Below are 27,093 nucleotides of genomic sequence, written 5' to 3' on the forward strand. Positions count from 1 at the left end.
CCCTGTCTCCCTCTAGTTTAACTCACCTCTGACTCCCTGTCTCCCTCTAGTTTAACTCACCTCCCTGACTCTCTGGCTGTAGGAACAGGACTCCCTGTCTCCCTCTAGTTTAACTCACCTCCCTGACTCTTTGTCTCCCTCAAGTTTAACTCACCTCCCTGACTCTCTGGCTGTAGGATCAGGACTCGCTGTCTCCCTCTAGTTTAACTCACCTCTGACTCTCTGTCTCCCTCTAGTTTAACTCACCTCCCTGACTCTCTGGCTGTAGGAACAGGACTCGCTGTCTCCCTCTAGTTTAACTCACCTCTGACTCTCTGTCTCCCTCTAGTTTAACTCACCCCTCTGACTCTCTGGCTGTAGGAATAGGACTCCCTGTCTCCCTCTAGTTTAACTCACCTCCCTGACTCCCTGTCTCCCTCTAGTTTAACTCACCTCCCTGACTCCCTGTCTCCCTCTAGTTTAACTCACCTCTTTGACTCTCTGGCTGTAGGAACAGGACTCGCTGTCTCCCTCTAGTTTAACTCACCTCCCTGACTCTCTGTCTCCCTCTAGTTTAACTCACCTCCCTGACTCTCTGGCTGTAGGAACAGGACTCCCTGTCTCCCTCTAGTTTAACTCACCTCCCTGACTCTCTGGCTGTAGGAACAGGACTCGCTGTCTCCCTCCGTATCGAAGCAGTCTGAGTCTCCATCGTCTCCAGATGTCAGGGACGACACACAGGGACTCTTCTCTAACTGGGACGACCCCTCGCACTCCAGCCCAGTCGCGCTCTTTGTCCCACTGTCCGTCCCCTCCCCTGTCCCTCTGTCCGTCCCTCCGTCTGTCTCCCTGTCCAAGCCGTGGAGGAAGGGACAGTCCCCGGTACTGGAGCTGATGTCAAGCTGGTGAAGCCAGTCCAAGGTGGGGTTGCTGCTCCGGAGGTTCCCAGACTCAGTCCCAGGGAAGTCCTGGAGGAGAGGAGGAGAAGAGGGGAGCTCTGACCAGGGGCCATGGGCCAAGTGTTCAGCCACCTCTCTTTCCACGCTGCTCCTCTCTTCCCATCCTCGCTCTCTCCTCTCTCCTGCTCCGCCTTCACTTCTTCCATGTTCTATCATTCTCCCCACCTTTCTCCTCGCTCTCTCTCCCTGCTCCTGTTCTGTCTGTGGCAGGCAGGAGACAGCTGGATCTATCCCTTCATGGTGTCCTCTACCCCCTAGAAAACAACCTCCTTCCCCCACACCTCCAGAGCTCTGCTTGTCCAGCCCGGGTGCCTCCAGGGGATATCGGTGTGGTGCTGTACCCAACCCTGGGCTCTCTTCACAGCTGACAAGCCGACCACTAGACACCTCCACGAGAGGAAGGATAGAGCTGTGACAGTCAACTCCAGAAGCCCTCTCTCCTCTCCTCCTCTCTTCTGTCTCTCCTCTCCTCCTCTCTTCTGTTTCTCCTCTCCTCCTCTCTTCTGTCTCTCCTCTCCTCCTCTCTTCTGTTTCTCCTCTCCTCCTCTCTTCTGTCTCTCCTCTCCTCCTCTCTTCTGTTTCTCCTCTCCTCCTCTCTTCTGTTTCTCCTCTCCTCCTCTCTTCTGTTTCTCCTCTCCTCCTCTCTTCTGTCTCTCCTCTCCTCCTCTCTTCTGTCTCTCCTCTCCTCCTCTCTTCTGTTTCTCCTCTCCTCCTCTCTTCTGTTTCTCCTCTCCTCCTCTCTTCTGTTTCTCCTCTCCTCCTCTCTTCTGTCTCTCCTCTCCTCTCATCCATCTCTCTCTTCTCCTCATCATCCTCTTCTCCAGTCTTCTGCTCCACCTCTCCCTGTCCTGCCTGGTCAGTCCTCTGCTCCACCTCTCCCTGTCCTGCCTGGTCAGTCTTCTGCTCCACCTCTCCCTGTCCTGCCTGGTCAGTCCTCTGCTCCACCTCTCCCTGTCCTGCCTGGTCAGTCCTCTGCTCCACCTCTCCCTGTCCTGCCTGGTCAGTCCTCTGCTCCACCTCTCCCTGTCCTGCCTGGTCAGTCCTCTGCTCCACCTCTCCCTGTCCTGCCTGGTCAGTCCTCTGCTCCACCTCTCCCTGTCCTGCCTGGTCAGTCCTATGCTCCACCTCTCCCTGTCCTGCCTGTGAGAGAAGTGAATAGTTTTCTCCAGAAGACGTCTCCACCGCAGGACCTTCCCTAAATCCTCCACCACTGGAACAGGTTTGCACGGACTGGGGAAGGTGCAGGGGTAGAGGGCAGCCCTCCTCTCTCACCACTGGGGAGTCATGGTTTGTTTCTGGGACACAGATCTCCACACACAGCCTCACCTTCCCACAAGCCTGCTGGAACTTTCGGTACTTGGGGCACTGTAGGGAGTAGTCAGTCTGGCCGTCTGATTGGATATCGGCTTCAGGAGGATGGGTGAGATTTTTGCTTTTACGTCCCGTCTCGCCATTTGCTGGTTGTCCACCCACATCCCGTTCAACGGGCGAATCAGAAACCACCCGGACCCCTTTGTCATCATCTAAGACATCCTTGTTGGTGTCGATGTCGCTGAGCTCTGGCCCGGGGGACAGTCTCCTGCACCGTGGCTTACAGCAGGTCTTCCTCTGGAAGGAGGCCGAACTGCTGCTGAAGAACTTGGGCAGGAGGAAGTCAAAACAGGCCGAATCCAGATCCCTGAAACCCAGAATAGAGGCACAGTGTCGTATCTCCATGACATTATCTTTACTGAAGAGAAGCTTGGAGGTGTAGGCAAACTGCAGCAGGGGCTCCAAGCCACTCACCGTCACCTTTAGAGAGGGATGGAAAGGAAGAGAAACAGATGGTGATGACAGTCCCATATACAACCTGTTATATAACCTACCTATAACGTCATTAGCTAGGGAGCCAGCCACATAATGTTAGCAAGCTAGCTAACAGTACACCTTAGCTTGCAATGAAACCACTTTCTGTCAAAATTAGGGTTAGGGGTAGTGACACCTCTAGCATTGAGAAGCAGTGATTGAGACCACTGCGCCACTTAGACCCCACGCTTGTGGCAACAGGTCACAAATCCTGCTGCTGTGATGTCACACTGTGGTATTTCACCCAGTAGATATGGGAGTTTATACACTCAGCGCTCAACACTACTGTCTTATTCAGAATATACCATATCTTATTTATCTGACAGAACTGAGTTCATCTCATCTCTTAGACAAACTATGCCCGCGTGATGAATAACACTCAGTTGCCTGACAACCACTCAGTTGACTTCCAGTTGCCTGACAACCACTCAGTTGCCTGACAACCACTCAGTTGACTTCCAGTTGCCTGACAACCACTCAGTTGCCTGACAACCACTCAGTTGCCTGACAACCACTCACAACCACTCAGTTGCCTGACAACCACTCAGTTGCCTGACAACAACTCAGTTGCCTGACAACAACTCAGTTGCCTGACAACCACTCAGTTGCCTGGCAACCACTCAGTTGCCTGGCAACCACTCAGTTGCCTTCCAGTTGCCTGACAACTACTTTAATTATATATTTATTTTATTGGCAAACTTAGGCATGACATGCCAGCAGCACACATCCAAGTATAACTGACCAACAAGCCGTGTAATTATGAATTCTGTAAAGTCAGTGTGGAAGAGGTGGGGGGGGAATGATTGTTGTCAATCAACCTGGGTCTGACAACTTGGATGGACATTTACTGAGCATGGTAGCAGACTATATTGCAAAAAAATATTTAGTCTAAGTCTACAGGAAAGTGTGTTTGGTCAAGCAAAAGTCATTCCGTTACCCAAGAATAGCGAAGCACCCTTTACTGGCTCAAACAGCCGACCAAAATCAGCCTGTTAACAAGCTTTGATGTTTGACCAGATACATTTCACAGCAAACAGATATTCAGCACGCTTATAGGGAAGGGCATTCAACATGTATGGCACTTACACAAATTACTGATGATTGGCTGTTTTGTCAGACTGCAGCTTTTGACATTATTGATCATTGTCGATCTGTTGCTGGAAAAACTTGTGTTATGTTACATCCCCCTGCTATAATGTGGATAAAGAGTTACCTGTCTAACAGAACACAGAGGGTGTTATGGCTTTACACCCCCTGCTATAATGTGGATAAAGAGTTACCTGTCTAACAGAACACAGAGGGTGTTCTAGAATGGAAGCCTCTCCCACGTAATCCAGGTAGAGTGAGGCATTCCCCAGGGCAGCTGTCTAGGCCCCTTCATTTTTTTCAATCTTTACTAGTGACATGCCACAGGCTTTGAGTAAAGCCAGAGTGTCTATGTATGTGGATGACTCAACACTCTACATGTCAGCTACTACAGCAACTGAAATGACTGCAACACTTAACAAAGAGCTGCAGTTAGTTTCAGAATGGGTGACAAGAAATAGTTTAAGAAATATTTAGGACTAACCTAACAGCATTGTATTTGAGACAAATCATTCACTAAACCCTAAACCTCAACTAAATCTTGTAATGAATAATGTGGAAATTGAGCAAGTTGAGGTGACTAAACTACTTGAATTGTAAACTGTCATGGTCAAAACATATTAATACAACAGTAGCTAAGATGAGGAGAAGTCTGTCTATAATAAAGTGCTGCTCTACCTTCTTAACAACACTATCAACAAGGCAGGTCCTACAGTCCCTAGTTTCTACCTTCTTAACAACACTATCAACAAGGCAGGTCCTACAGGCCCTAGTTTCTACATTCTTAACAACACTATCAACAAGGCAGGTCCTACAGGCACTAGTTTCTACCTTCTTAACAACACTATCAACAAGGCAGGTCCTACAGGCACTAGTTTCTACCTTCTTAACAACACTATCAACAAGGCAGGTCCTACAGGCCCTAGTTTCTACCTTTAACAACACTATCAACAAGGCAGGTCCTACAGGCCCTAGTTTCTACCTTTAACAACACTATCAACAAGGCAGGTCCTACAGGCCCTAGTTTCTACCTTCTTAACAACACTATCAACAAGGCAGGTCCTACAGGCCCTAGTTTCTACCTTCTTAACAACACTATCAACAAGGCAGGTCCTACAGGCCCTAGTTTCTACATTCTTAACAACACTATCAACAAGGCAGGTCCTACAGGCCCTAGTTTCTACCTTCTTAACAACACTATCAACAAGGCAGGCCCTAGTTTCTACCTTCTTAACAACACTATCAACAAGGCAGGTCCTACAGGCCCTAGTTTCTACCTTCTTAACAACACTATCAACAAGGCAGGCCCTAGTTTCTACCTTCTTAACAACACTATCAACAAGGCAGGCCCTAGTTTCTACCTTCTTAACAACACTATCAACAAGGCAGGTCCTACAGGCACTAGTTTCTACCTTCTTAACAACACTATCAACAAGGCAGGTCCTACAGGCACTAGTTTCTACCTTCTTAACAACACTATCAACAAGGCAGGTCCTACAGGCACTAGTTTCTACCTTCTTAACAACACTATCAACAAGGCAGGTCCTACAGGCACTAGTTTCTACCTTCTTAACAACACTATCAACAAGGCAGGTCCTACAGGCCCTATTTTTAAAGCACCTGGACTACTGTTCAGTCGTGTGGTCAGGTGACACAAAGAGGGACCTTACAATTGGTTCAGATCAGCGCAGCCCTTACATGCTTTATCCTTTATGAAATTTAAGAACAAATTCTTATTTACAATGGCAGCCTACCGAGGAAAAAGGGCAGAACGGCAGATGTTTTCCCTTGTCAGCTCGGGGATTCAATCCAGCAACCTTTCGGTTACTGGCCCAAACGCTCTAACCACGAGGCTACCTGCCGCCCCTACACTCTAACCACTAGGCTATCTGCCGCCTCTACACTCTAACCACTAGGCTACCTGCCGCCCCTACACTCTAACCACTAGGTTACCTGCCTCTAACCACTAGGCTACCTGCCACCTCTACGCTCTAACCACTAGGCTACCCTGCCGCCCCTCCACTCTAACCACTAGGCTACCTGCCGCCTCTACGCTCTAACCACTAGGCTACACTGCCGCCCCTCCACTCTAACCACTAGGCTACCCTGCCGCCCCTCCACTCTAACCACTAGGCTACCTGCCGCCTCTACACTCTAACCACTAGGCTACCCTGCCGCCTCTACACTCCACCACTACTACCTGCCTCTAACCACTAGGCTCCTGCCCTCTACACTCTAACCACTACTAGGCTACCTGCCGCCTCTACCTGCCACCTCTACACTCTAACCACTAGGCTACCTGCAGCCTCTATACGGCTACTTCCGCACTCTAACCACTAGGCTACCTTCCGCCTCTACACTCTAACCACTAGGCTACCTGCCACCTCTACACTCTAACCACTCTAACCACTAGGCTTCCTGCAGCCTAACCACTATACTCCTAACCACTAGGCTAACCACTTCCGCCTCTACACCACTCTAACCACTAGGCTACCTTCCGCCTCTACACTCTAACCACTAGGCTACCTTCCGCCTCTACACTCTAACCACTAGGCTACATTCCACTAGGCTACGCCTCTACACTCTAACCACTAGGCTACCTTCCGCCTCTACACTCTAACCACTAAGCTATCTGCCTCCACTAGGCTACCTGCCGCCTCTAACCACTACTAGGCTCCTGCCTCTAACCACTAACCACTAGGCTACCTGCCGCCACTCTACGCTCTAACCACTAGGCTAACCTGCCTCTACACTCTAACCACTAGGCTACCTGCCGCCTCTACACTCTAACCACTAGGCTACCTGCCGCCTCTACACTCTAACCACTAGGCTGCCTGCCGCCTCTACCTCTAACCACTAGGCTACCTCTACACTCTAACCACTAGGCTACCTGCCGCCTCTACACTCTAACCACTAGGCTACCTGCCGCCTCTACACTCTAACCACTAGGCTACCTGCCGCCTCTACACTCTAACCACTAGGCTACCTGCCGCCTCTACACTCTAACCACTAGGCTACCTGCCGCCTCTACACTCTAACCACTAGGCTACCTGCCGCCTCTACACTCTAACCACTAGGCTACCTGCCGCCTCTACACTCTAACCACTAGGCTCCCTGCCTCTAACCACTAGGCTACCCTGCCGCCTCTACACTCTAACCACTAGGCTACCCTGCCGCCTCTACACTCTAACCACTAGGCTACACGGAGAACTAACATCAATGTCATGCATGTCCATCTCTCCTGGCTCTCAATGTAGAGGAGAGATTGACTTCATCACTACTTGTCTTTGTGAACGGTATTGACATGCTGAAAGCACTGAGCTGTCTGTTCATATGACTAACACACACCCATGCATACCCCCACAATGCCACCAGAGGTCCCTTCACAATCCTCAATTCAAGAACAGACTATGCGAAGTGCACAGTTTACATATTTCTATTTAACCTTTATTTAACTACATAGAGCCATGATACAGTACTACATAGAGCCATGATACAGTACTACATAGAGCCATGACACAGTACTACATAGAGCCATGATACAGTACTACATAGAGCCATGATACAGTACTACATAGAGCCATGACACAGTACTACATAGAGCCATGACACAGTACTACATAGAGCCATGATACAGTACTACATAGAGCCATGACACAGTACTACATAGAGCCATGACACAGTACTACATAGAGCCATGACACAGTACTACATAGAGCCATGACACCGTACTACATAGAGCCATGACACAGTACTACATAGAGCCATGACACAGTACTACATAGAGCCATGAAACAGTACTACATAGAGCCATGACACAGTACTACATAGAGCCATGACACAGTACTACATAGAGCCATGACACAGTACTACATAGAGCCATGACACAGTACTACATAGAGGCATGTCACAGTATTACATAGAGCCATGACACAGTACTACATAGAGCCATGACACAGTACTACATAGAGCCATGACACAGTACTACATAGAGCCATGACACAGTACTACATAGAGCCATGACACAGTATTACATAGAGCCATGACACAGTACTACATAGAGCCATGACACAGTACTACATAGAGCCATGACACAGTACTACATAGAGCCATGACACAGTACTACATAGAGCCATGACACAGTATAACATAGAGCCATGACACAGTACTACATAGAGCCATGACACAGTACTACATAGAGCCATGACACAGTACTACATAGAGCCATGACACAGTACTACATAGAGCCATGACACAGTATTACATAGAGCCATGACACAGTACTACATAGAGCCATGACACAGTACTACATAGAGCCATGACACAGTACTACATAGAGCCATGACACAGTATTACATAGAGCCATGACACAGTACTACATAGAGCCATGACACAGTACTACATAGAACCATGACACAGTATTACATAGAGCCATGACACAGTATTACATAGAGCCATGACTACATGGAACTCTATTCCACAGTACTACATAGAGCCATGACTACATGGAACTCTATTCCACAGTACTACATAGAGCCATGACTACATGGAACTCTATTCCACAGTACTACATAGAGCCATGACTACATGGAACTCTATTCCACAGTACTACATAGAGCCATGACTACATGGAACTCTATTCCACAGTACTACATAGAGACATGACTACATGGAACTCTATTCCACAGTACTACATAGAGCCATGACTACATGGAACTCTATTCCACAGTACTACATAAAGCCATGACTACATGGAACTCTATTCCACAGTACTACATAGAGCCATGACTACATGGAACTCTATTCCACAGTACTACATAGAGCCATGACTACATGGAACTCTATTCCACAGTACTACATAGAGCCATGACTACATGGAACTCTATTCCACAGTACTACATAGAGCCATGACTACATGGAACTCTATTCCACAGTACTACATAGAGCCATGACTACATGGAACTATATTCCACAGTACTACATAGAGCCATGACTACATGGAACTCTATTCCACAGTACTACATAGAGCCATGACTACATGGAACTCTATTCCACAGAACTACATAGAGCCATGACTACATGGAACTATATTCCACAGTACTACATAGAGCCATGACTACATGGAACTCTATTCCACAGAACTACATAGAGCCATGACTACATGGAACTCTATTCCACAGTACTACATAGAGCCATGACTACATGGAACTCTATTCCACAGTACTACATAGAGCCATGACTACATGGAACTCTATTCCACAGTACTACATAGAGCCATGACTACATGGAACTCTATTCCACAGTACTACATAGAGCCATGACTACATGGAACTCTATTCCACAGAACTACATAGAGCCATGACTACATGGAACTCTATTCCACAGTACTACATAGAGCCATGACTACATGGAACTCTATTCCACAGTACTACATAGAGCCATGACTACATGGAACTCTATTCCACAGAACTACATAGAGCCATGACTACATGGAACTCTATTCCACATCACGTAACTGATGCAAGCAGTAGAATCAGATTAAAAAAATATATATAAAATACACCTTATGGAACAGCAGGGACACACACACATGGATGTTGTATTGTAGATATGTGGTTGTAGAGATGAGGCCTGAGGACACACTCTTAATGTCTTATGAATGTATTGAATGATCCATAACAAACCCCAGGAAGAGTAGCTGCTGCCTTGACAGGAACTAATGGGGATCCATAATAAACCCCAGGAAGAGTAGCTGCTGCCTTGACAGGAACTAATGGGGATCCATAATAAACCCCAGGAAGAGTAGCTGCTGCCTTGACAGGAACTAATGGGGATCCATAATAAACCCCAGGAAGAGTAGCTGCTGTCTTGTCAGGAACATATGGGGATCCATAATAAACCCCAGGAAGAGTAGCTGCTGTCTTGTCAGGAACATATGGGGATCCATAATAAACCCCAGGAAGAGTAGCTGCTGTCTTGTCAGGAACATATGGGGATCCATAATAAACCCCAGGAAGAGTAGCTGCTGTCTTGTCAGGAACTAATGGGGATCCATAATAAACCCCAGGAAGAGTAGCTGCTGCCTTGACAGGAACTAATGGGGATCCATAATAAACCCCAGGAAGAGTAGCTGCTGTCTTGTCAGGAACTAATGGGGATCCATAATAAACCCCAGGAAGAGTAGCTGCTGTCTTGTCAGGAACTAATGGGGATCCATAATAAACCCCAGGAAGAATAGCTGCTGTCTTGTCAGGAACATATGGGGATCCATAATAAACCCCAGGAAGAGTAGCTGCTGTCTTGTCAGGAACATATGGGGATCCATAATAAACCCCAGGAAGAGTAGCTGCTGTCTTGTCAGGAACTAATGGGGATCCATAATAAACCCCAGGAAGAGTAGCTGCTGCCTTGACAGGAACTAATGGGGATCCATAATAAACCCCAGGAAGAGTAGCTGCTGTCTTGTCAGGAACTAATGGGGATCCATAATAAACCCCAGGAAGAGTAGCTGCTGTCTTGTCAGGAACTAATGGGGATCCATAATAAACCCCAGGAAGAATAGCTGCTGTCTTGTCAGGAACATATGGGGATCCATAATAAACCCCAGGAAGAGTAGCTGCTGTCTTGTCAGGAACTAATGGGGATCCATAATAAACCCCAGGAAGAGTAGCTGCTGCCTTGACAGGAACTAATGGGGATCCATAATAAACCCCAGGAAGAATAGCTGCTGTCTTGTCAGGAACTAATGGGGATCCATAATAAACCCCAGGAAGAATAGCTGCTGTCTTGTCAGGAACTAATGGGGATCCATAACAAACCCCAGGAAGAATAGCTGCTGTCTTGTCAGGAACATATGGGGATCCATAATAAACCCCAGGAAGAGTAGCTGCTGTCTTGTCAGGAACTAATGGGGATCCATAATAAACCCCAGGAAGAGTAGCTGCTGTCTTGTCAGGAACTAATGGGGATCCATAATAAACCCCAGGAAGAATAGCTGCTGTCTTGTCAGGAACATATGGGGATCCATAATAAACCCCAGGAAGAGTAGCTGCTGTCTTGTCAGGAACATATGGGGATCCATAATAAACCCCAGGAAGAGTAGCTGCTGTCTTGTCAGGAACTAATGGGGATCCATAATAAACCCCAGGAAGAGTAGCTGCTGCCTTGACAGGAACTAATGGGGATCCATAATAAACCCCAGGAAGAATAGCTGCTGTCTTGTCAGGAACTAATGGGGATCCATAATAAACCCCAGGAAGAATAGCTGCTGTCTTGTCAGGAACTAATGGGGATCCATAACAAACCCCAGGAAGAATAGCTGCTGTCTTGTCAGGAACTAATGGGGATCCATAATAAACCCCAGGAAGAGTAGCTGCTGCCTTGTCAGGAACTAATGGGGATCCATAATAAACCCCAGGAAGAATAGCTGCTGCCTTGTCAGGAACTAATGGGGATCCATAATAAACCCCAGGAAGAATAGCTGCTGCCTTGTCAGGAACTAATGGGGATCCATAATAAACCCCAGGAAGAATAGCTGCTGTCTTGTCAGGAACTAATGGGGATCCATAATAAACCCCAGGAAGAATAGCTGCTGTCTTGTCAGGAACTAATGGGGATCCATAATAAACCCCAGGAAGAATAGCTGCTGTCTTGTCAGGAACTAATGGGGATCCATAACAAACCCCAGGAAGAATAGCTGCTGTCTTGTCAGGAACTAATGGGGATCCATAATAAACCCCAGGAAGAGTAGCTGCTGCCTTGTCAGGAACTAATGGGGATCCATAATAAACCCCAGGAAGAATAGCTGCTGCCTTGTCAGGAACTAATGGGGATCCATAATAAACCCCAGGAAGAATAGCTGCTGCCTTGTCAGGAACTAATGGGTATCCATAATAAACCCCAGGAAGAGTAGCTGCTGCCTTGACAGGAACTAATGGGGATCCATAATAAACCCAAGGAAGAGTAGCTGCTACCTTGACAGGAACTAATGGGGATCCATAATAAACCCCAGGAAGAGTAGCTGCTACCTTGGCAGGAACTAATGGGGATCCATAATAAACCCCAGAAAGAGGAGATGCTGCCTTGGCAGGAACTAATGGGGGATCCATAATAAACCCCAGGAAGAGTAGCTGCTGCCTTGACAGGAACTAATGGGGATCCATAATAAACCCCAGGAAGAGTAGCTGCTACCTTGGCAGGAACTAATGGGGATCCATAATAAACCCCAGAAAGAGGAGATGCTGCCTTGGCAGGAACTAATGGGGATCCATAATAAACCCCAGGAAGAGTAGCTGCTGCCTTGACAGGAGCTAATGGGGATCCATAATAAACCCCAGGAAGAATAGCTGCTGCCTTGGCAGGAACTAATGGGGATCCATAATAAACCCCAGGAAGAGTAGCTGCTGCCTTGGCAGGAACTAATGGGGATCCATAACAAACCCCAGGAAGAATAGCTGCTGTCTTGGCAGGAACTAATGGGGATCCATAATAAACCCCAGGAAGAATAGCTGCTGTCTTGGCAGGAACTAATGGGGATCCATAATAAACCCCAGGAAGAGTAGCTGCTACCTTGACAGGAACTAATGGGGATCCATAATAAACCCAAGGAAGAGTAGCTGCTACCTTGACAGGAACTAATGGGGATCCATAATAAACACCAGGAAGAGTAGCTGCTGTCTTGGCAGGAACTAATGGGGATCCATAATAAACCCCAGGAAGAGTAGCTGCTGCCTTGACAGGAACTAATGGGGATCCATAATAAACCCCAGGAAGAGTAGCTGCTGGTAGGAACTAATGGGGATCCATAATAAACCCCAGGAAGAGTAGCTGCTGCCTTGACAGGAACTAATGAGGATCCATAATAAACCCCAGGAAGAGGAGATGCTGCCTTGGCAGGAACTATTGGGGATCCATAATAAACCCCAGGAAGAGTAGCTGCTGTCTTGGCAGGAACTAATGGGGATCCATAATAAACCCCAGGAAGAGTAGCTGCTGCCTTGGCAGGAACTAATGGGGATCCATAATAAATACAAATACTAATACTTGTGTTAAATAGGCTTTAGCTCAGTTGGCTAACAGCTAAATCAGTCAAATTCCTATGTGGATCTGGAAGCCAGTTCCATTACTGATTTTCATTATCTCCCTTTAAACCAGGGGCTGATTTAGACCTGGGGACACCAGGTGGAAGCCATTAATTATCAGGTAGAACAGAAAACCAGCAGTACTCCGGATCTCGTATGGTAAGATTGGAAAACTCCTGGCCTAAAGTGGACTAATGTGATCCTGGACTCCTAGGCTCATGGTCCCTCCCTTCTCACCTCCTGAGGCAGGGTAACGACAAGTCCCTGTGGTGCGTGGGAGGAGACCCTGTGTGTGAAGTAGTCGCTGCAGGAGGCCAGCACAGAACGGTGGGCCCTGAAACTCCTCCCTTCGGCCAGCACAGTGATGTCACACAGCAGGTCACGCCTCCGCTGGTCGTCCAGACAACGCAGCACATGGCAGCTGTGCACGGAGGACTCAAAGGTAAACACAGAGGACCGCAGGCTCTCCAGACTAGACATGGCAACGGACATCTGTGGAACACACACACACACACACACACACACACACACACACACACACACACACACACACACACACACACACACACACACACAGAGAGAGAGAGGTGAGTACAAACACAAAGAGGGAAAGGAAGATGACAAAATTATACTACTTCCTGTAGCCTAACCTACTCCTCCCTGTAGCCTAACCTACTACTCCCTGTAGCCTAACCTACTCCTCCCTGTAGCCTAACCTACTACTTCCTGTAGCCTAACCTACTACTCCCTGTAGCCTAACCTACTCCTCCCTGTAGCCTAACCTACTACTTCCTGTAGCCTAACCTACTACTTCCTGTAGCCTAACCTACTCCTCCCTGTAGCCTAACCTACTACTTCCTGTAGCCTAACCTACTACTTCCTGTAGCCTAACCTACTACTCCCTGTAGCCTTACCTACATTTAACATTTACATTTAAGTCATTTACCAGACGCTCTTATCCAGAGCGACTTACAAATTGGTGCATTCACCTTATGACATCCAGTGGAACAGTAGTGCATCTAAATCTTTTAAGGGGGTGAGAGGGATTACTTTATCCTATCCTAGGTATTCCTTAAAGAGGTGGGGTTTCAGGTGTCTCCGGAAGGTGGTGATTGACTCCGCTGTCCTGGCGTCGTGAGGGAGTTTGTTCCACCATTGGGGGGCCAGAGCAGCGAACAGTTTTGACTGGGCTGAGCGGGAACTGTACTTCCTCAGTGGTAGGGAGGCGAGCAGGCCAGAGGTGGATGAACGCAGTGCCCTTGTTTGGGTGTAGGGCCTGATCAGAGCCTGGAGGTACTGAGGTGCCGTTCCCCTCACAGCTCCGTAGGCAAGCACCATGGTCTTGTAGCGGATGCGAGCTTCAACTGGAAGCCAGTGGAGAGAGCGGAGGAGCGGGGTGACGTGAGAGAACTTGGGAAGGTTGAACACCAGACGGGCTGCGGCGTTCTGGATGAGTTGTAGGGGTTTAATGGCACAGGCAGGGAGCCCAGCCAACAGCGAGTTGCAGTAATCCAGACGGGAGATGACAAGTGCCTGGATTAGGACCTGCGCCGCTTCCTGTGTGAGGCAGGGTCGTACTCTGCGGATGTTGTAGAGCATGAACCTACAGGAACGGGCCACCGCCTTGATGTTAGTTGAGAACGACAGGGTGTTGTCCAGGATCACGCCAAGGTTCTTAGCGCTCTGGGAGGAGGACACAATGGAGTTGTCAACCGTGATGGCGAGATCATGGAACGGGCAGTCCTTCCCCGGGAGGAAGAGCAGCTCCGTCTTGCCGAGGTTCAGCTTGAGGTGGTGATCCGTCATCCACACTGATATGTCTGCCAGACATGCAGAGATGCGATTCGCCACCTGGTCATCAGAAGGGGAAAGGAGAAGATTAATTGTGTGTCGTCTGCATAGCAATGATAGGAGAGACCATGTGAGGTTATGACAGAGCCAAGTGACTTGGTGTATAGCGAGAATAGGAGAGGGCCTAGAACAGAGCCCTGGGGGACACCAGTGGTGAGAGCACGTGGTGTGGAGACGGATTCTCGCCACGCCACCTGGTAGGAGCGACCTGTCAGGTAGGACGCAATCAAGCGTGGGCCGCGCCGGAGATGCCCAACTCGGAGAGGGTGGAGAGGAGGATCTGATGGTTCACAGTATCGAAGGCAGCCGATAGGTCTAGAAGGATGAGAGCAGAGGAGAGAGAGTTAGCTTTAGCAGTGCGGAGCGCCTCCGTGATACAGAGAAGAGCAGTCTCAGTTGAATGAATAGTCTTGAAACCTGACTGATTTGGATCAAGAAGGTCATTCTGAGAGAGATAGCGGGAGAGCTGGCCAAGGACGGCACGTTCAAGAGTTTTGGAGAGAAAAGAAAGAAGGGATACTGGTCTGTAGTTGTTGACATCGGAGGGATCGAGTGTAGGTTTTTTCAGAAGGGGTGCAACTCTCGCTCTCTTGAAGACGGAAGGGACGTAGCCAGCGGTCAGGGATGAGTTGATGAGCGAGGTGAGGTAAGGGAGAAGGTCTCCGGAAATGGTCTGGAGAAGAGAGGAGGGGATAGGGTCAAGCGGGCAGGTTGTTGGGCGGCCGGCCGTCACAAGATGCGAGATTTCATCTGGAGAGAGAGGGGAGAAAGAGGTCAGAGCACAGGGTAGGGCAGTGTGAGCAGAACCAGCGGTGTCGTTTGACTTAGCAAACGAGGATCGGATGTCGTCGACCTTCTTTTCAAAATGGTTGACGAAGTCATCTGCAGAGAGGGAGGAGGGGGGGGGGGAGGGGGGATTCAGGAGGGAGGAGAAGGTGGCAAAAAGCTTCCTAGGGTTAGAGGCAGATGCTTGGAATTTAGAGTGGTAGAAAGTGGCTTTAGCAGCAGAGAGAGAAGAGGAAAATGTAGAGAGGAGGGAGTGAAAGGATGCCAGGTCCGCAGGGAGGCGAGTTTTCCTCCATTTCCGCTCGGCTGCCCGGAGCCCTGTTCTGTGAGCTCGCAATGAGTCGTCGAGCCACGGAGCGGGAGGGGAGGACCGAGCCGGCCTGGAGGATAGGGGACATAGAGAGTCAAAGGATGCAGAAAGGGAGGAGAGGAGGGTTGAGGAGGCAGAATCAGGAGATAGGTTGGAGAAGGTTTGAGCAGAGGGAAGAGATGATAGGATGGAAGAGGAGAGAGTAGCGGGGGAGAGAGAGCGAAGGTTGGGACGGCGCGATACCATCCGAGTAGGGGCAGTGTGGGAAGTGTTGGATGAGAGCGAGAGGGAAAAGGATACAAGGTAGTGGTCGGAGACTTGGAGGGGAGTTGCAATGAGGTTAGTGGAAGAACAGCATCTAGTAAAGATGAGGTCGAGCGTATTTCCTGCCTTGTGAGTAGGGGGGGAAGGTGAGAGGGTGAGGTCAAAAGAGGAGAGGAGTGGACCTACTCCTCCCTGTAGCCTAACCTACTACTCCCTGTAGCCTAACCTACTCCTCCCTGTAGCCTAACCTACTACTTCCTGTAGCCTAACCTACTACTTCCTGTAGCCTAACCTACTCCTCCCTGTAGCCTAACCTACTACTTCCTGTAGCCTAACCTACTACTTCCTGTAGCCTAACCTACTACTCCCTGTAGCCTAACCTACTACTTCCTGTAGCCTAACCTACTACTTCCTGTAGCCTAACCTACTACTTCCTGTAGCCTAACCTACTACTTCCTGTAGCCTAACCTACTACTCCCTGTAGCCTAACCTACTCCTCCCTGTAGCCTAACCTACTACTTCCTGTAGCCTAGCCTACTACTTCCTGTAGCCTAACCTACTACTTCCTGTAGCCTAACCTACTACTTCCTGTAGCCTAAACTACTACTTCCTGTAGCCTAACCTACCACTTCCTGTAGCCTAAACTACTACTTCCTGTAGCCTAGCCTACTACTTCCTGTAGCCTAACCTACTACTTCCTGTAGCCTAACCTACTACTTCCTGTAGCCTAAACTACTACTTCCTGTAGCCTAACCTACCACTTCCTGTAGCCTAAACTACTACTTCCTGTAGCCTAAACTACTACTTCCTTAAAACAGTGGTGTCAGTCAAACAGCTGTAGCCTAAACTACTATTCATCTGCAGGCTTTCATGGTAAATTAAAACAAATCTAATCACAACTACTCAAATCAAAATCGCCCCCAGCAGTAAAAACAGACTTGTAAACAGAAACAGCTCGTGGTAACCAACAGATTTAACAGCTAGTTGACGACATCTCATTATTTAGCATAATACACTTCCAAATCCGTCACATCTGTCTGCCACTCATATCCAGTCATCTGTCTGCCATTCATATCCAGTCATCTGTCTGCCACTCATATCCAGTCATCTGTCTGCCACTCATATCCAGTCATCTGTCTGCCACTCATATCCAGTCATCTGTCTGCCACTCATATCCAGTCATCTGACACCTGTCTGCCACTCATATCCAATCATCTGTCTGCCACTCATATCCAGTCATCTGACACCTGTCTGCCACTCATATCCAATCATCTGTCTGCCACTCATATCCAGTCATCTGTCCGACACTCATATCCAATCATCTGTCTGCCACTCATATCCAGTCATCTGTCTGCCACTCATATCAAATCATCTGTCTGCCACTCACATCCAGTCATCTGTCTGCCACTCACATCCAGTCATCTGTCTGCCACTCATATCGAATCATCTGTCTGCCACTCATATCCAGTCATCTGTCTGCCACTCATATCCAATCATCTGTCTGCCACTCATATCCAGTCATCTGTCTGCCACTCACATCCAGTCATCTGTCTGCCACTCACATCCAGGCATCTGTCTGCCACTCATATCCAATCATGTCTGCCACTCATATCCAATCATCTGTCTGCCACTCATATCCAGTCATCTGTCTGCCACTCACATCCAGTCATCTGTCTGCCACTCACATCCAGTCATCTGTCTGCCACTCACATCCAGTCATCTGTCTGCCACTCATATCCAGTCATCTGTCTGCCACACATATCCAGCCATCTGTCTGCCACTCATATCCAGGCATCTGTCTGCCACTCACATCGTCATCTGTCTGCCACTCACATCCAGGCATCTGTCTGCCACTCATATCCAATCATGTCTGCCACTCATATCCAGTCATCTGTCTGTCTCTTTTCCTCACCTGTCTGCCTCCTCATTTTGAATGCCATGTTGTCACTGTTACTTGTCCACTCGAGTTTAACATCGTTGTAATCTAACGCCCACCAGGTGCCCTTGGACATTTTCTGATGATAGCTCACCGCTCATTGGATCAAAAGGCAATCAATCGCACATCGGAACTGTTAGTTGCAGGTGCATGGTAGCAGTTGAACGAGATGAGAAAAAAGAAACCCGCACACTGCTCTTGAGTTAGTACCACCGCTCTGGAGTTGGTGCCACCGCTCTGGAGTTGGCGCCACCGCTCTGGAGTTGGCGCCACCGCTCTGGAGTTGGCGCCACCGCTCTGGAGTTGGCGCCACCGCTCTGGAGTTGGCGCCACCGCTCTGGAGTTGGCGCCACCGCTCTGGAGTTGGCGCCACCGCTCTGGAGTTGGCGCCACCGCTCTGGAGTTGGCGCCACCGCTCTGGAGTTGGCGCCACCGCTCTGGAGTTGGCGCCACCGCTCTGGAGTTGGCACCACCGCTCTGGAGTTGGCGCCACCGCTCTGGAGTTGGCACCACCGCTCTGGAGTTGGCACCACCGCTCTGGAGTTGGCACCACCGCTCTGGAGTTGGCACCACCGCTCTGGAGTTGGCACCACCGCTCTGGAGTTGGCACCACCGCTCTGGAGTTAGTACCACCGCTCTGGAGTTAGTACCACCGCTCTGGAGTTAGTACCACCGCTCTGGAGTTAGTACCACCGCTCTGGAGTTGGTACCACCGCTCTGGAGTTGGTACCACCGCTCTGGAGTTGGTACCACCGCTATGGAGTTGGTACCACCGCTATGGAGTTGGTACCACCGCTCTTGATTAAGCTTTACGTATCGGCCTCGAGGCCTTCGTCAGATTTCAACCTATTCGACCCTGCTCTCCTCCCTTTCCGTATTTTATGACTCACACTGTTCCCGTTCCTTCCTCTTCCTCTTGCTCCGTGGCTGAGTGATTCATTGCGAGCTTACAGAACAGGGATGCGGGCAGCTGAGCGTTTTGTTTTTGAAAAACTCAACTTCTGGAGGACCTACCATCCTTCCACTCCCTCCTCTCTACCTCTGGATCTGCTGCTAAAGCCACTTTCTTTCACTCTAAATGTCAAGCTTCTGCCTTTAACCCTAGGAAACTATTTTCCACCTTCTCCTCCCTCCTAAATCCTCCACCCCCTCTGCGGAAGACTTTGCCAACCACTTTGAAAAGAAGGTTGACAACATCCGCTTTTAATTCACTCGGCAAATTGAGTCCACTGGTCTCACTCACGCATGACTACCCTCCAGACGACATCCTGTGACTAGTGAGGTCTGCCCGCTCGACTCCCCCCCCCCCATCCCCTCCTCCAGACCATCTCTGGAGACCTTCCTCCCATTCCTCACTTCCCTCATCAGCTCATCCCTGACCACTGGCTCTGTCCTCTCCAACTTCAAAATGGACGGAGTCCCTCCCCTCAAGAAACCAAAAATTCAACAAAAACTTTCTGTATCCCTTTCTATTCTTTCCAAAAACACAACGAGACTCTGACCAACACTCTCGTTATCTTGCTCAGAACAAGTCAGGCTACAAGACGGGTCACTTAACCGAGACTGCTCTCCTCTTGTGTCACGGAGGCTCTCCGCACTGCCAAAGCAGACTCTTTCTGCTCTGTTCTCCCTCCTAAATCTATATCCCGCTGCCTTCCGACACTGTGAACCCTGATCCTCTTACCCCCACCATCTCAGAGCTGGGTGTCTCCGGCTCTGCACACTCCTGGATTACATCCTACCTGGCGGGCCGCTCCCTACCAGGTGACGTGGAGAGGATTTGTGTCTGCACCGCGTATTCGCACTACTGGTGTCCCCCAGGGATCGGTTCTAGGCCCTCTCCTCTTCTCTCTACACACCAAGTCACTTGGCTCTGTCATATCCTCACATGGCCTCTCCTATCATTGCTATGCGGATGACACAACTACTTTTCTCCTTCCCACCCCCCCCTCTTCTGAAACCCAGTGGTGACACGCATCTCTGTGTGCCTGGCAGATATCTCTGCTTGGGTGTCGGGCAAAGAGCCTTGGCTTATCCAGGCACTCGTCATCTCCTCCAGTCTGGACTGCTACAACTGCCTGTTGGCTGGGCTCTGCCATCAAACCCTTGCAATTTACCCAGAACGCTGCAGCCCGCCTGGTGTTCAACCTTCCCAGGTTCTCCCATGTCTCCCTGCTCCTCCCATGTCTCCCTGCTCCTCCCATGTCTCCCTGCTCCTCCCATGTCACCCTGCTCCTCCCATGTCACCCTTCTCCTCCCATGTCACCCTTCTCCTCCCATGTCACCCTGCTCCTCCCATGTCACCCTGCTCCTCCCATGTCACCCTGCTCCTCCCTGCTCCTCCCATGTCACCCTGCTCCTCCCATGTCACCCTGCTCCTCCCTGCTCCTCCCATGTCACCCTGCTCCTCCCATGTCACCCTGCTCCTCCCATGTCACCCTGCTCCTCCCTGCTCCTCCCATGTTACCCTGCTCCTCCCATGTCACCCTGCTTCTCCCATGTCACCCTGCTCCTCCCATGTCACCCTGCTCCTCCCTGCTCCTCCCATGTCACCCTTCTCCTCCCATGTCACCCTGCTCCTCCCATGTCACCCTGCTCCTCCCATGTCACCCTTCTCCTCCCATGTCACCCCGCTCCTCCCATGTCACCCTGCTCCTCCCATGTCACCCTGCTCCTCCCTGCTCCTCCCATGTCACCCTGCTCCTCCCATGTCACCCTGCTCCTCCCTGCTCCTCCCATGTCACCCTGCTCCTCCCATGTCACCCTTCTCCTCCCATGTCACCCCGCTCCTCCCATGTCACCCTGCTCCTCCCTGCTCCTCCCATGTCACCCCGCTCCTCCCATGTCACCCTGCTCCTCCCTGCTCCTCCCATGTTACCCTGCTCCTCCCTGCTCCTCCCATGTCACCCTGCTCCTCCCTGCGCTTCCCATGTTACCCTGCTCCTCCCTGCTCCTCCCATGTCACCCCGCTCCTCCCATGTCACCCTGCTCCTCCCATGTCACCCTTCTCCTCCCTGCTCCTCCCATGTCACCCTGCTCCTCCCATGTCACCCTGCTCCTCCCTGCTCCTCCCATGTCACCCTGCTCCTCCCATGTCACCCTTCTCCTCCCATGTCACCCCGCTCCTCCCATGTCACCCTGCTCCTCCCTGCTCCTCCCATGTTACCCTGCTCCTCCCTGCTCCTCCCATGTCACCCTGCTCCTCCCTGCTCCTCCCATGTTACCCTGTTCCTCCCTGCTCCTCCCATGTTACCCTGCTCCTCCCTGCTCCTCCCATGTCACCCTGCTCCTCCCATGTCACCCTGCTCCTCCCATGTCACCCTGCTCCTCCCATGTCATCCTGCTCCTCCCATGTCACCCTTCTCCTCCCTGCTCCTCCCATGTCACCCTGCTCCTCCCATGTCACCCTGCTCCTCCCATGTCACCCTGCTCCTCCCATGTTACCCTGCTCCTCCCATGTCACCCTGCTCCTCCCATGTCACCCTGCTCCTCCCATGTCACCCTTCTCCTCCCATGTCACCCTGCTCCTCCCTCCTCCTCCCATGTTACCCTGCTCCTCCCTGCTCCTCCCATGTCACCCTGCTCCTCCCATGTCACCCTGCTCCTCCCATGTCACCCTGCTCCTCCCTGCTCCTCCCATGTCACCCTGCTCCTCCCATGTCATCCTGCTCCTCCCATGTCACCCTGCTCCTCCCTGCTCCTCCCATGTCACCCTGCTCCTCCCATGTCACCCTGCTCCTCCCATGTCACCCTGCTCCTCCCTGCTCCTCCCATGTCACCCTGCTCCTCCCATGTCACCCTGCTCCTCCCTGCTCCTCCCATGTTACCCTTCTCCTCCCATGTCACCCCGCTCCTCCCATGTCACCCTGCTCCTCCCTGCTCCTCCCATGTCACCCTGCTCCTCCCATGTCACCCTGCTCCTCCCTGCTCCTCCCATGTCACCCTGCTCCTCCCATGTCACCCTTCTCCTCCCATGTCACCCCGCTCCTCCCATGTCACCCTGCTCCTCCCTGCTCCTCCCATGTTACCCTGCTCCTCCCTGCTCCTCCCATGTCACCCTGCTCCTCCCTGCTCCTCCCATGTTACCCTGTTCCTCCCTGCTCCTCCCATGTTACCCTGCTCCTCCCATGTCACCCTGCTCCTCCCATGTCACCCTGCTCCTCCCATGTCACCCTGCTCCTCCCATGTCATCCTGCTCCTCCCATGTCACCCTTCTCCTCCCTGCTCCTCCCATGTCACCCTGCTCCTCCCATGTCACCCTGCTCCTCCCATGTCACCCTGCTCCTCCCATGTCACCCTGCTCCTCCCATGTCACCATGTCACCCTGCTCCTCCCATGTCACCCTGCTCCTCCCATGTCACCCTTCTCCTCCCATGTCACCCTGCTCCTCCCTCCTCCTCCCATGTTACCCTGCTCCTCCCTGCTCCTCCCATGTCACCCTGCTCCTCCCATGTCACCCTGCTCCTCCCATGTCACCCTGCTCCTCCCTGCTCCTCCCATGTCACCCTGCTCCTCCCATGTCATCCTGCTCCTCCCATGTCACCCTGCTCCTCCCTGCTCCTCCCATGTCACCCTGCTCCTCCCATGTCACCCTGCTCCTCCCATGTCACCCTGCTCCTCCCTGCTCCTCCCATGTCACCCTGCTCCTCCCATGTCACCCTGCTCCTCCCTGCTCCTCCCATGTTACCCTTCTCCTCCCATGTCACCCCGCTCCTCCCATGTCACCCTGCTCCTCCCTGCTCCTCCCATGTCACCCTGCTCCTCCCTGCTCCTCCCATGTCACCCTGCTCCTCCCATGTCACCCTGCTCCTCCCTGCTCCTCCCATGTCACCCTGCTCCTCCCATGTCACCCTGCTCCTCCCATGTCACCCTTCCTCTCCCATGTCACCCCGCTCCTCCCATGTCACCCTGCTCCTCCCTGCTCCTCCCATGTCACCCTGCTCCCCCCTGCTCCTCCCATGTTACCCTGCTCCTCCCATGTCACCCTGCTCCTCCCATGTCACCCTGCTCCTCCCTGCTCCTCCCATGTCACCCTGCTCCTCCCATGTCACCCTGCTCCTCCCATGTCACCCTGCTCCTCCCTGCTCCTCCCATGTCACCCTGCTCCTCCCATGTCACCCTGCTCCTCCCATGTCACCCTGCTCCTCCCATGTCACCCTTCTCCTCCCATGTCACCCCGCTCCTCCCATGTCACCCTGCTCCTCCCTGCTCCTCCCATGTCACCCCGCTCCTCCCATGTCACCCTGCTCCCCCCTGCTCCTCCCATGTTACCCTGCTCCTCCCATGTCACCCTGCTCCTCCCATGTCACCCTGCTCCTCCCTGCTCCTCCCATGTCACCCTGCTCCTCCCATGTCACCCTGCTCCTCCCTGCTCCTCCCATGTCACCCTGCTCCTCCCATGTCACCCTGCTCCTCCCATGTCATCCTGCTCCTCCCATGTCACCCTGCTCCTCCCTGCTCCTCCCATGTCACCCTGCTCCTCCCATGTCACCCCGCTCCTCCCATGTCACCCTGCTCCTCCCATGTCACCCCGCTCCTCCTCACACTCCACTGGCTTTCAATCTAATCTCAACTACAAGGCCATGATTCTTTCCTACGGAGCAGCAAGAGGAACTCGGGCTATGCCCAAACGCTACACCCCAACCTAAATACTCAGTTTTGGCCCTCCCACTCCTACAGGAGGGCAGCTGCCATCTCAGCCCAGTCAGAGCTCTGTCCTGGCACCCCAATGGTGGAACCAGCTTCCCCTCTGACGCTAGGACAGCAGAGTCCCTGCCCAGCTTCTCCCCTGACACTAGGACAGCAGAGTCCCTGCCCAGCTTCTCCCCTGACGCTAGGACAGCAGAGTCCCTGCCCAGCTTCCCCCCCTGACACTAGGACAGCAGAGTCCCTGCCCAGCTTCCCCCCCTGACACTAGGACAGCAGAGTCCCTGCCCAGCTTCCCCGACTGAAGTAAGGACAGCAGAGTCCCTGCCCAGCTTCCCCGACTGAAGTAAGGACAGCAGAGCCCCTGCCCAGCTTCCCCCCTGACACTAGGACAGCAGAGTCCCTGCCCAGCTTCCCCCCTGACACTAGGACAGCAGAGTCCCTGCCCAGCTTCCCCGACTGAAGTAAGGACAGCAGAGCCCCTGCCCAGCTTCCCCCCTGACACTAGGACAGCAGAGTCCCTGCCCAGCTTCCCCCCTGACACTAGGACAGCAGAGTCCCTGCCCAGCGTCCCCCCCTGACACTAGGACAGCAGAGTCCCTGCCCAGCGTCCCCCCTGACACTAGGACAGCAGAGTCCCTGCCCAGCGTCCCCCTGACACTAGGACAGCAGAGTCCATCTTCTGAAGACATCTGAACCCCCTCCCCCCTCTTCAGAGGATCTTAAATAGTCCACAACTAGGTGGACCAGTTCCACAACATCCTCCTCACCCCCCCAAAAAAATTATGTTCCTTCCATGAACTAACACTTGACTTTCTCCTCTTCCTAGCTCTGACTGTACTTTATTGAAGAAAAATGTAAATATTGTGATATGTGGTTGTCTCACCTAGCTATCTGAACATGAATGTACTGACTATGACTGGTCCACCTAGCTATCTGAACATGAATGTACTGACTATGACTGGTCCACCTAGCTATCTGAAGATGAATGTACTGACTATGACTGGTCCACCTAGCTATCTGGAGATGAATGTACTGACTATGACTGGTCCACCTAGCTATCTGTAGATGAATGTCCTGACTATGACTGGTCCACCTAGCTATCTGAAGATGAATGTCCTGACTATGACTGGTCCACCTAGCTATCTGTAGATGAATGTCCTGACTATGACTGGTCCACCTAGCTATCTGAAGATGAATGTCCTGACTATGACTGGTCCACCTAGCTATCTGGAGATGAATGTACTGACTATGACTGGTCCACCTAGCTATCTGGAGATGAATGTACTGACTATGACTGGTCCACCTAGCTATCTGTAGATGAATGTACTGACTATGACTGGTCCACCTAGCTATCTGAAGATGAATGTACTGACTATGACTGGTCCACCTAGCTATCTGGAGATGAATGTACTGACTAGGACTGGTCCACCTAGCTATCTGAAGATGAATGTACTGACTATGACTGGTCCACCTAGCTATCTGGAGATGAATGTACTGACTATAGGTAAACAAAGGTAGAAATATACAACATCCTTATTTAGCGTATTTGAGTATTCTAATGCACCCCGCCCCCAAACAAGACAACATTTGGTTGGTCCGGGCCAGACCACATCTGAACCAATCATAGACGTCTTATGTTTGACCATTTTGTACAGTACATTATCCTCTAGTGCTCTACTGTTCTGTACGGTCTGTGATTGGTTCAGATTTGGTCCAGCCAGGGCGAACTGACTAAATGTCAACTACTGTTTAATGGCTGTCCGGTGGGTGGGTTTCAGTAAGAGCTGGGATAGGTGACTTTAGCTGGAGGGGGGGGGCGGACGACATCATCCAATTTGAAATGTGTTGTTATTAGTTGTCAGGGAGTCTTTTTCTTCCTGTCTTTCTAATACCTTTTTAAAGACTTCTTCTGGTAGATGTTGTCTAAGACCACTTTTTTAATCTGTTTGACAAGAACTCAAGGCCTTTCCTCATTCTTTTTAAGATACGTGTGTGTAGTTTTGTATGCATTTATTTCTCAAATACACTATTAGCTTTAATTTGACACGCATGACAATAAAGAATCATTTTTTTTTTTTACACAGGTGTCAGCCGTTTTGGTCAAATCAAGAAATCTGTAACCATGTCGGGGTGAGATGGTCACACCCTGTCTAGCCGATGTCTGGCATATGTTTCATAACTAGAATCCACGTTAACTAGTGTAGCCGTATAGAACTACCCATACATAGCACGCTGTCACATAATGTAAGTCATATTTCCAATAAGGGACATTGTCTAATAATAAGACAAAACACAACAAATGTAAGATTGTATAGCCTAAACACTGACAAATTCAACCAATCTCAAAACAACTCAACTTTGTGATCAACTACTGACGCGTCGTGTGTTTCCCAAACAGTAGAACCATAAATGGAACTAACCTGACATTGGTTATCCTAGGACGACGGTGAGCTGAAATCCTATACAGGTTTATGAGGCTGACATATTCAGTGTGACAACCTCCCGAACACAGTTTAAACCTCGGGACGGAAACTTGGACTGTTGTTGACAACTGTAAATGACTGTACCCAATTCTGCGGAACCACTAGTCATATGACTTTCCCTAACTGGTATTCTGCCAGAAGCGCGCGTGATGACGTCACTTTGTATGGTAATGCGGGAAGACTTCAAAATAAAAGCTTGCATTTCTAAATATTGCAACGTGAATAACTCATTCAAAAGATATTGAATTTTAATCAACGGGCCACTTTTAATGTAACAACAAGAAAAGGCAATGAGTAATTTCTTTTTTTTTTTTTTTTTTTAAATATGATGGTTTTAAAAAAAGACCAACAATGGAAAAATTACTATGTTGACATGGGTATTTTGAGAATCTAAAGATAACTTTTCTACCTGCCTAAAGTGATGTGGGAAATACTCTGTAGGATCTCTACGAAACAAAGACAGTTCGTTTTGGAAGGGGCCTGTGTTGCCAGGCCTGCTGCTGGCTTTTAAAGGGGATTTTTTTTCTGCCACGGCATATAGGCATTACTATATTAACAACGTTGTGTGTTTTTTTTTGTCATAAACATCACAATTATCCAAGCTAGAATTGGCAAATTTTCATTTCACTGGTACAATCGGGAAGTTTCAACTCCCCTGTGTATTCGTCTGCTCATAGTGATCATAAGGTAATGCCGTAGATACCAGCCTGCTAGGTAGATGGGGACGCGCCCACTAACTTGGATGATGGTGTTGTGTACTTCGATCGAACAACACACATCTCAGAAACTTCTCTATGCATTTCTTTCTTTCTTTTTTTTAAGCGTTTGTTTTTCACTAACATTTGTCATCATGCCTGTTTGGTTT

The 27,093-nt window shown here is 50.5% G+C and overlaps 1 protein-coding gene across 5 annotated transcripts in view; it reads right to left on the reverse strand.

Moving 5' to 3' along the window:
- The window catches only part of bach1b (BTB and CNC homology 1, basic leucine zipper transcription factor 1 b), a 46,861-nt gene extending 20,514 nt beyond the window's left edge, over positions 1-26,347 (reverse strand). For 2 of the 5 annotated variants that reach the window (XM_065004982.1, XM_065004981.1), the window contains exons 1-3: positions 13,939-13,986; positions 13,187-13,441; positions 621-2,729 (exon numbers count right to left, since the gene is read on the reverse strand). In XM_065004982.1, the coding sequence (XP_064861054.1) occupies positions 621-2,729; positions 13,187-13,441; positions 13,939-13,968 (2,394 nt within the window). In that variant the 5' untranslated portion in view covers positions 13,969-13,986. Of the gene's footprint in view, positions 1-620; positions 2,730-13,186; positions 13,987-18,287; positions 19,358-26,165 lie in introns of those variants that run through there. The other 3 variants (XM_065004983.1, XM_065004985.1, XM_065004984.1) reach the window with 3 other exon arrangements.
- Between the last annotated feature and the right edge of the window lie 746 nt (positions 26,348-27,093).

The sequence above is a fragment of the Oncorhynchus nerka genome, linkage group LG19 (genome assembly GCF_034236695.1).
Source record: "Oncorhynchus nerka isolate Pitt River linkage group LG19, Oner_Uvic_2.0, whole genome shotgun sequence".
In the NCBI taxonomy this organism is placed as follows: Eukaryota; Metazoa; Chordata; class Actinopteri; order Salmoniformes; family Salmonidae; genus Oncorhynchus; species Oncorhynchus nerka.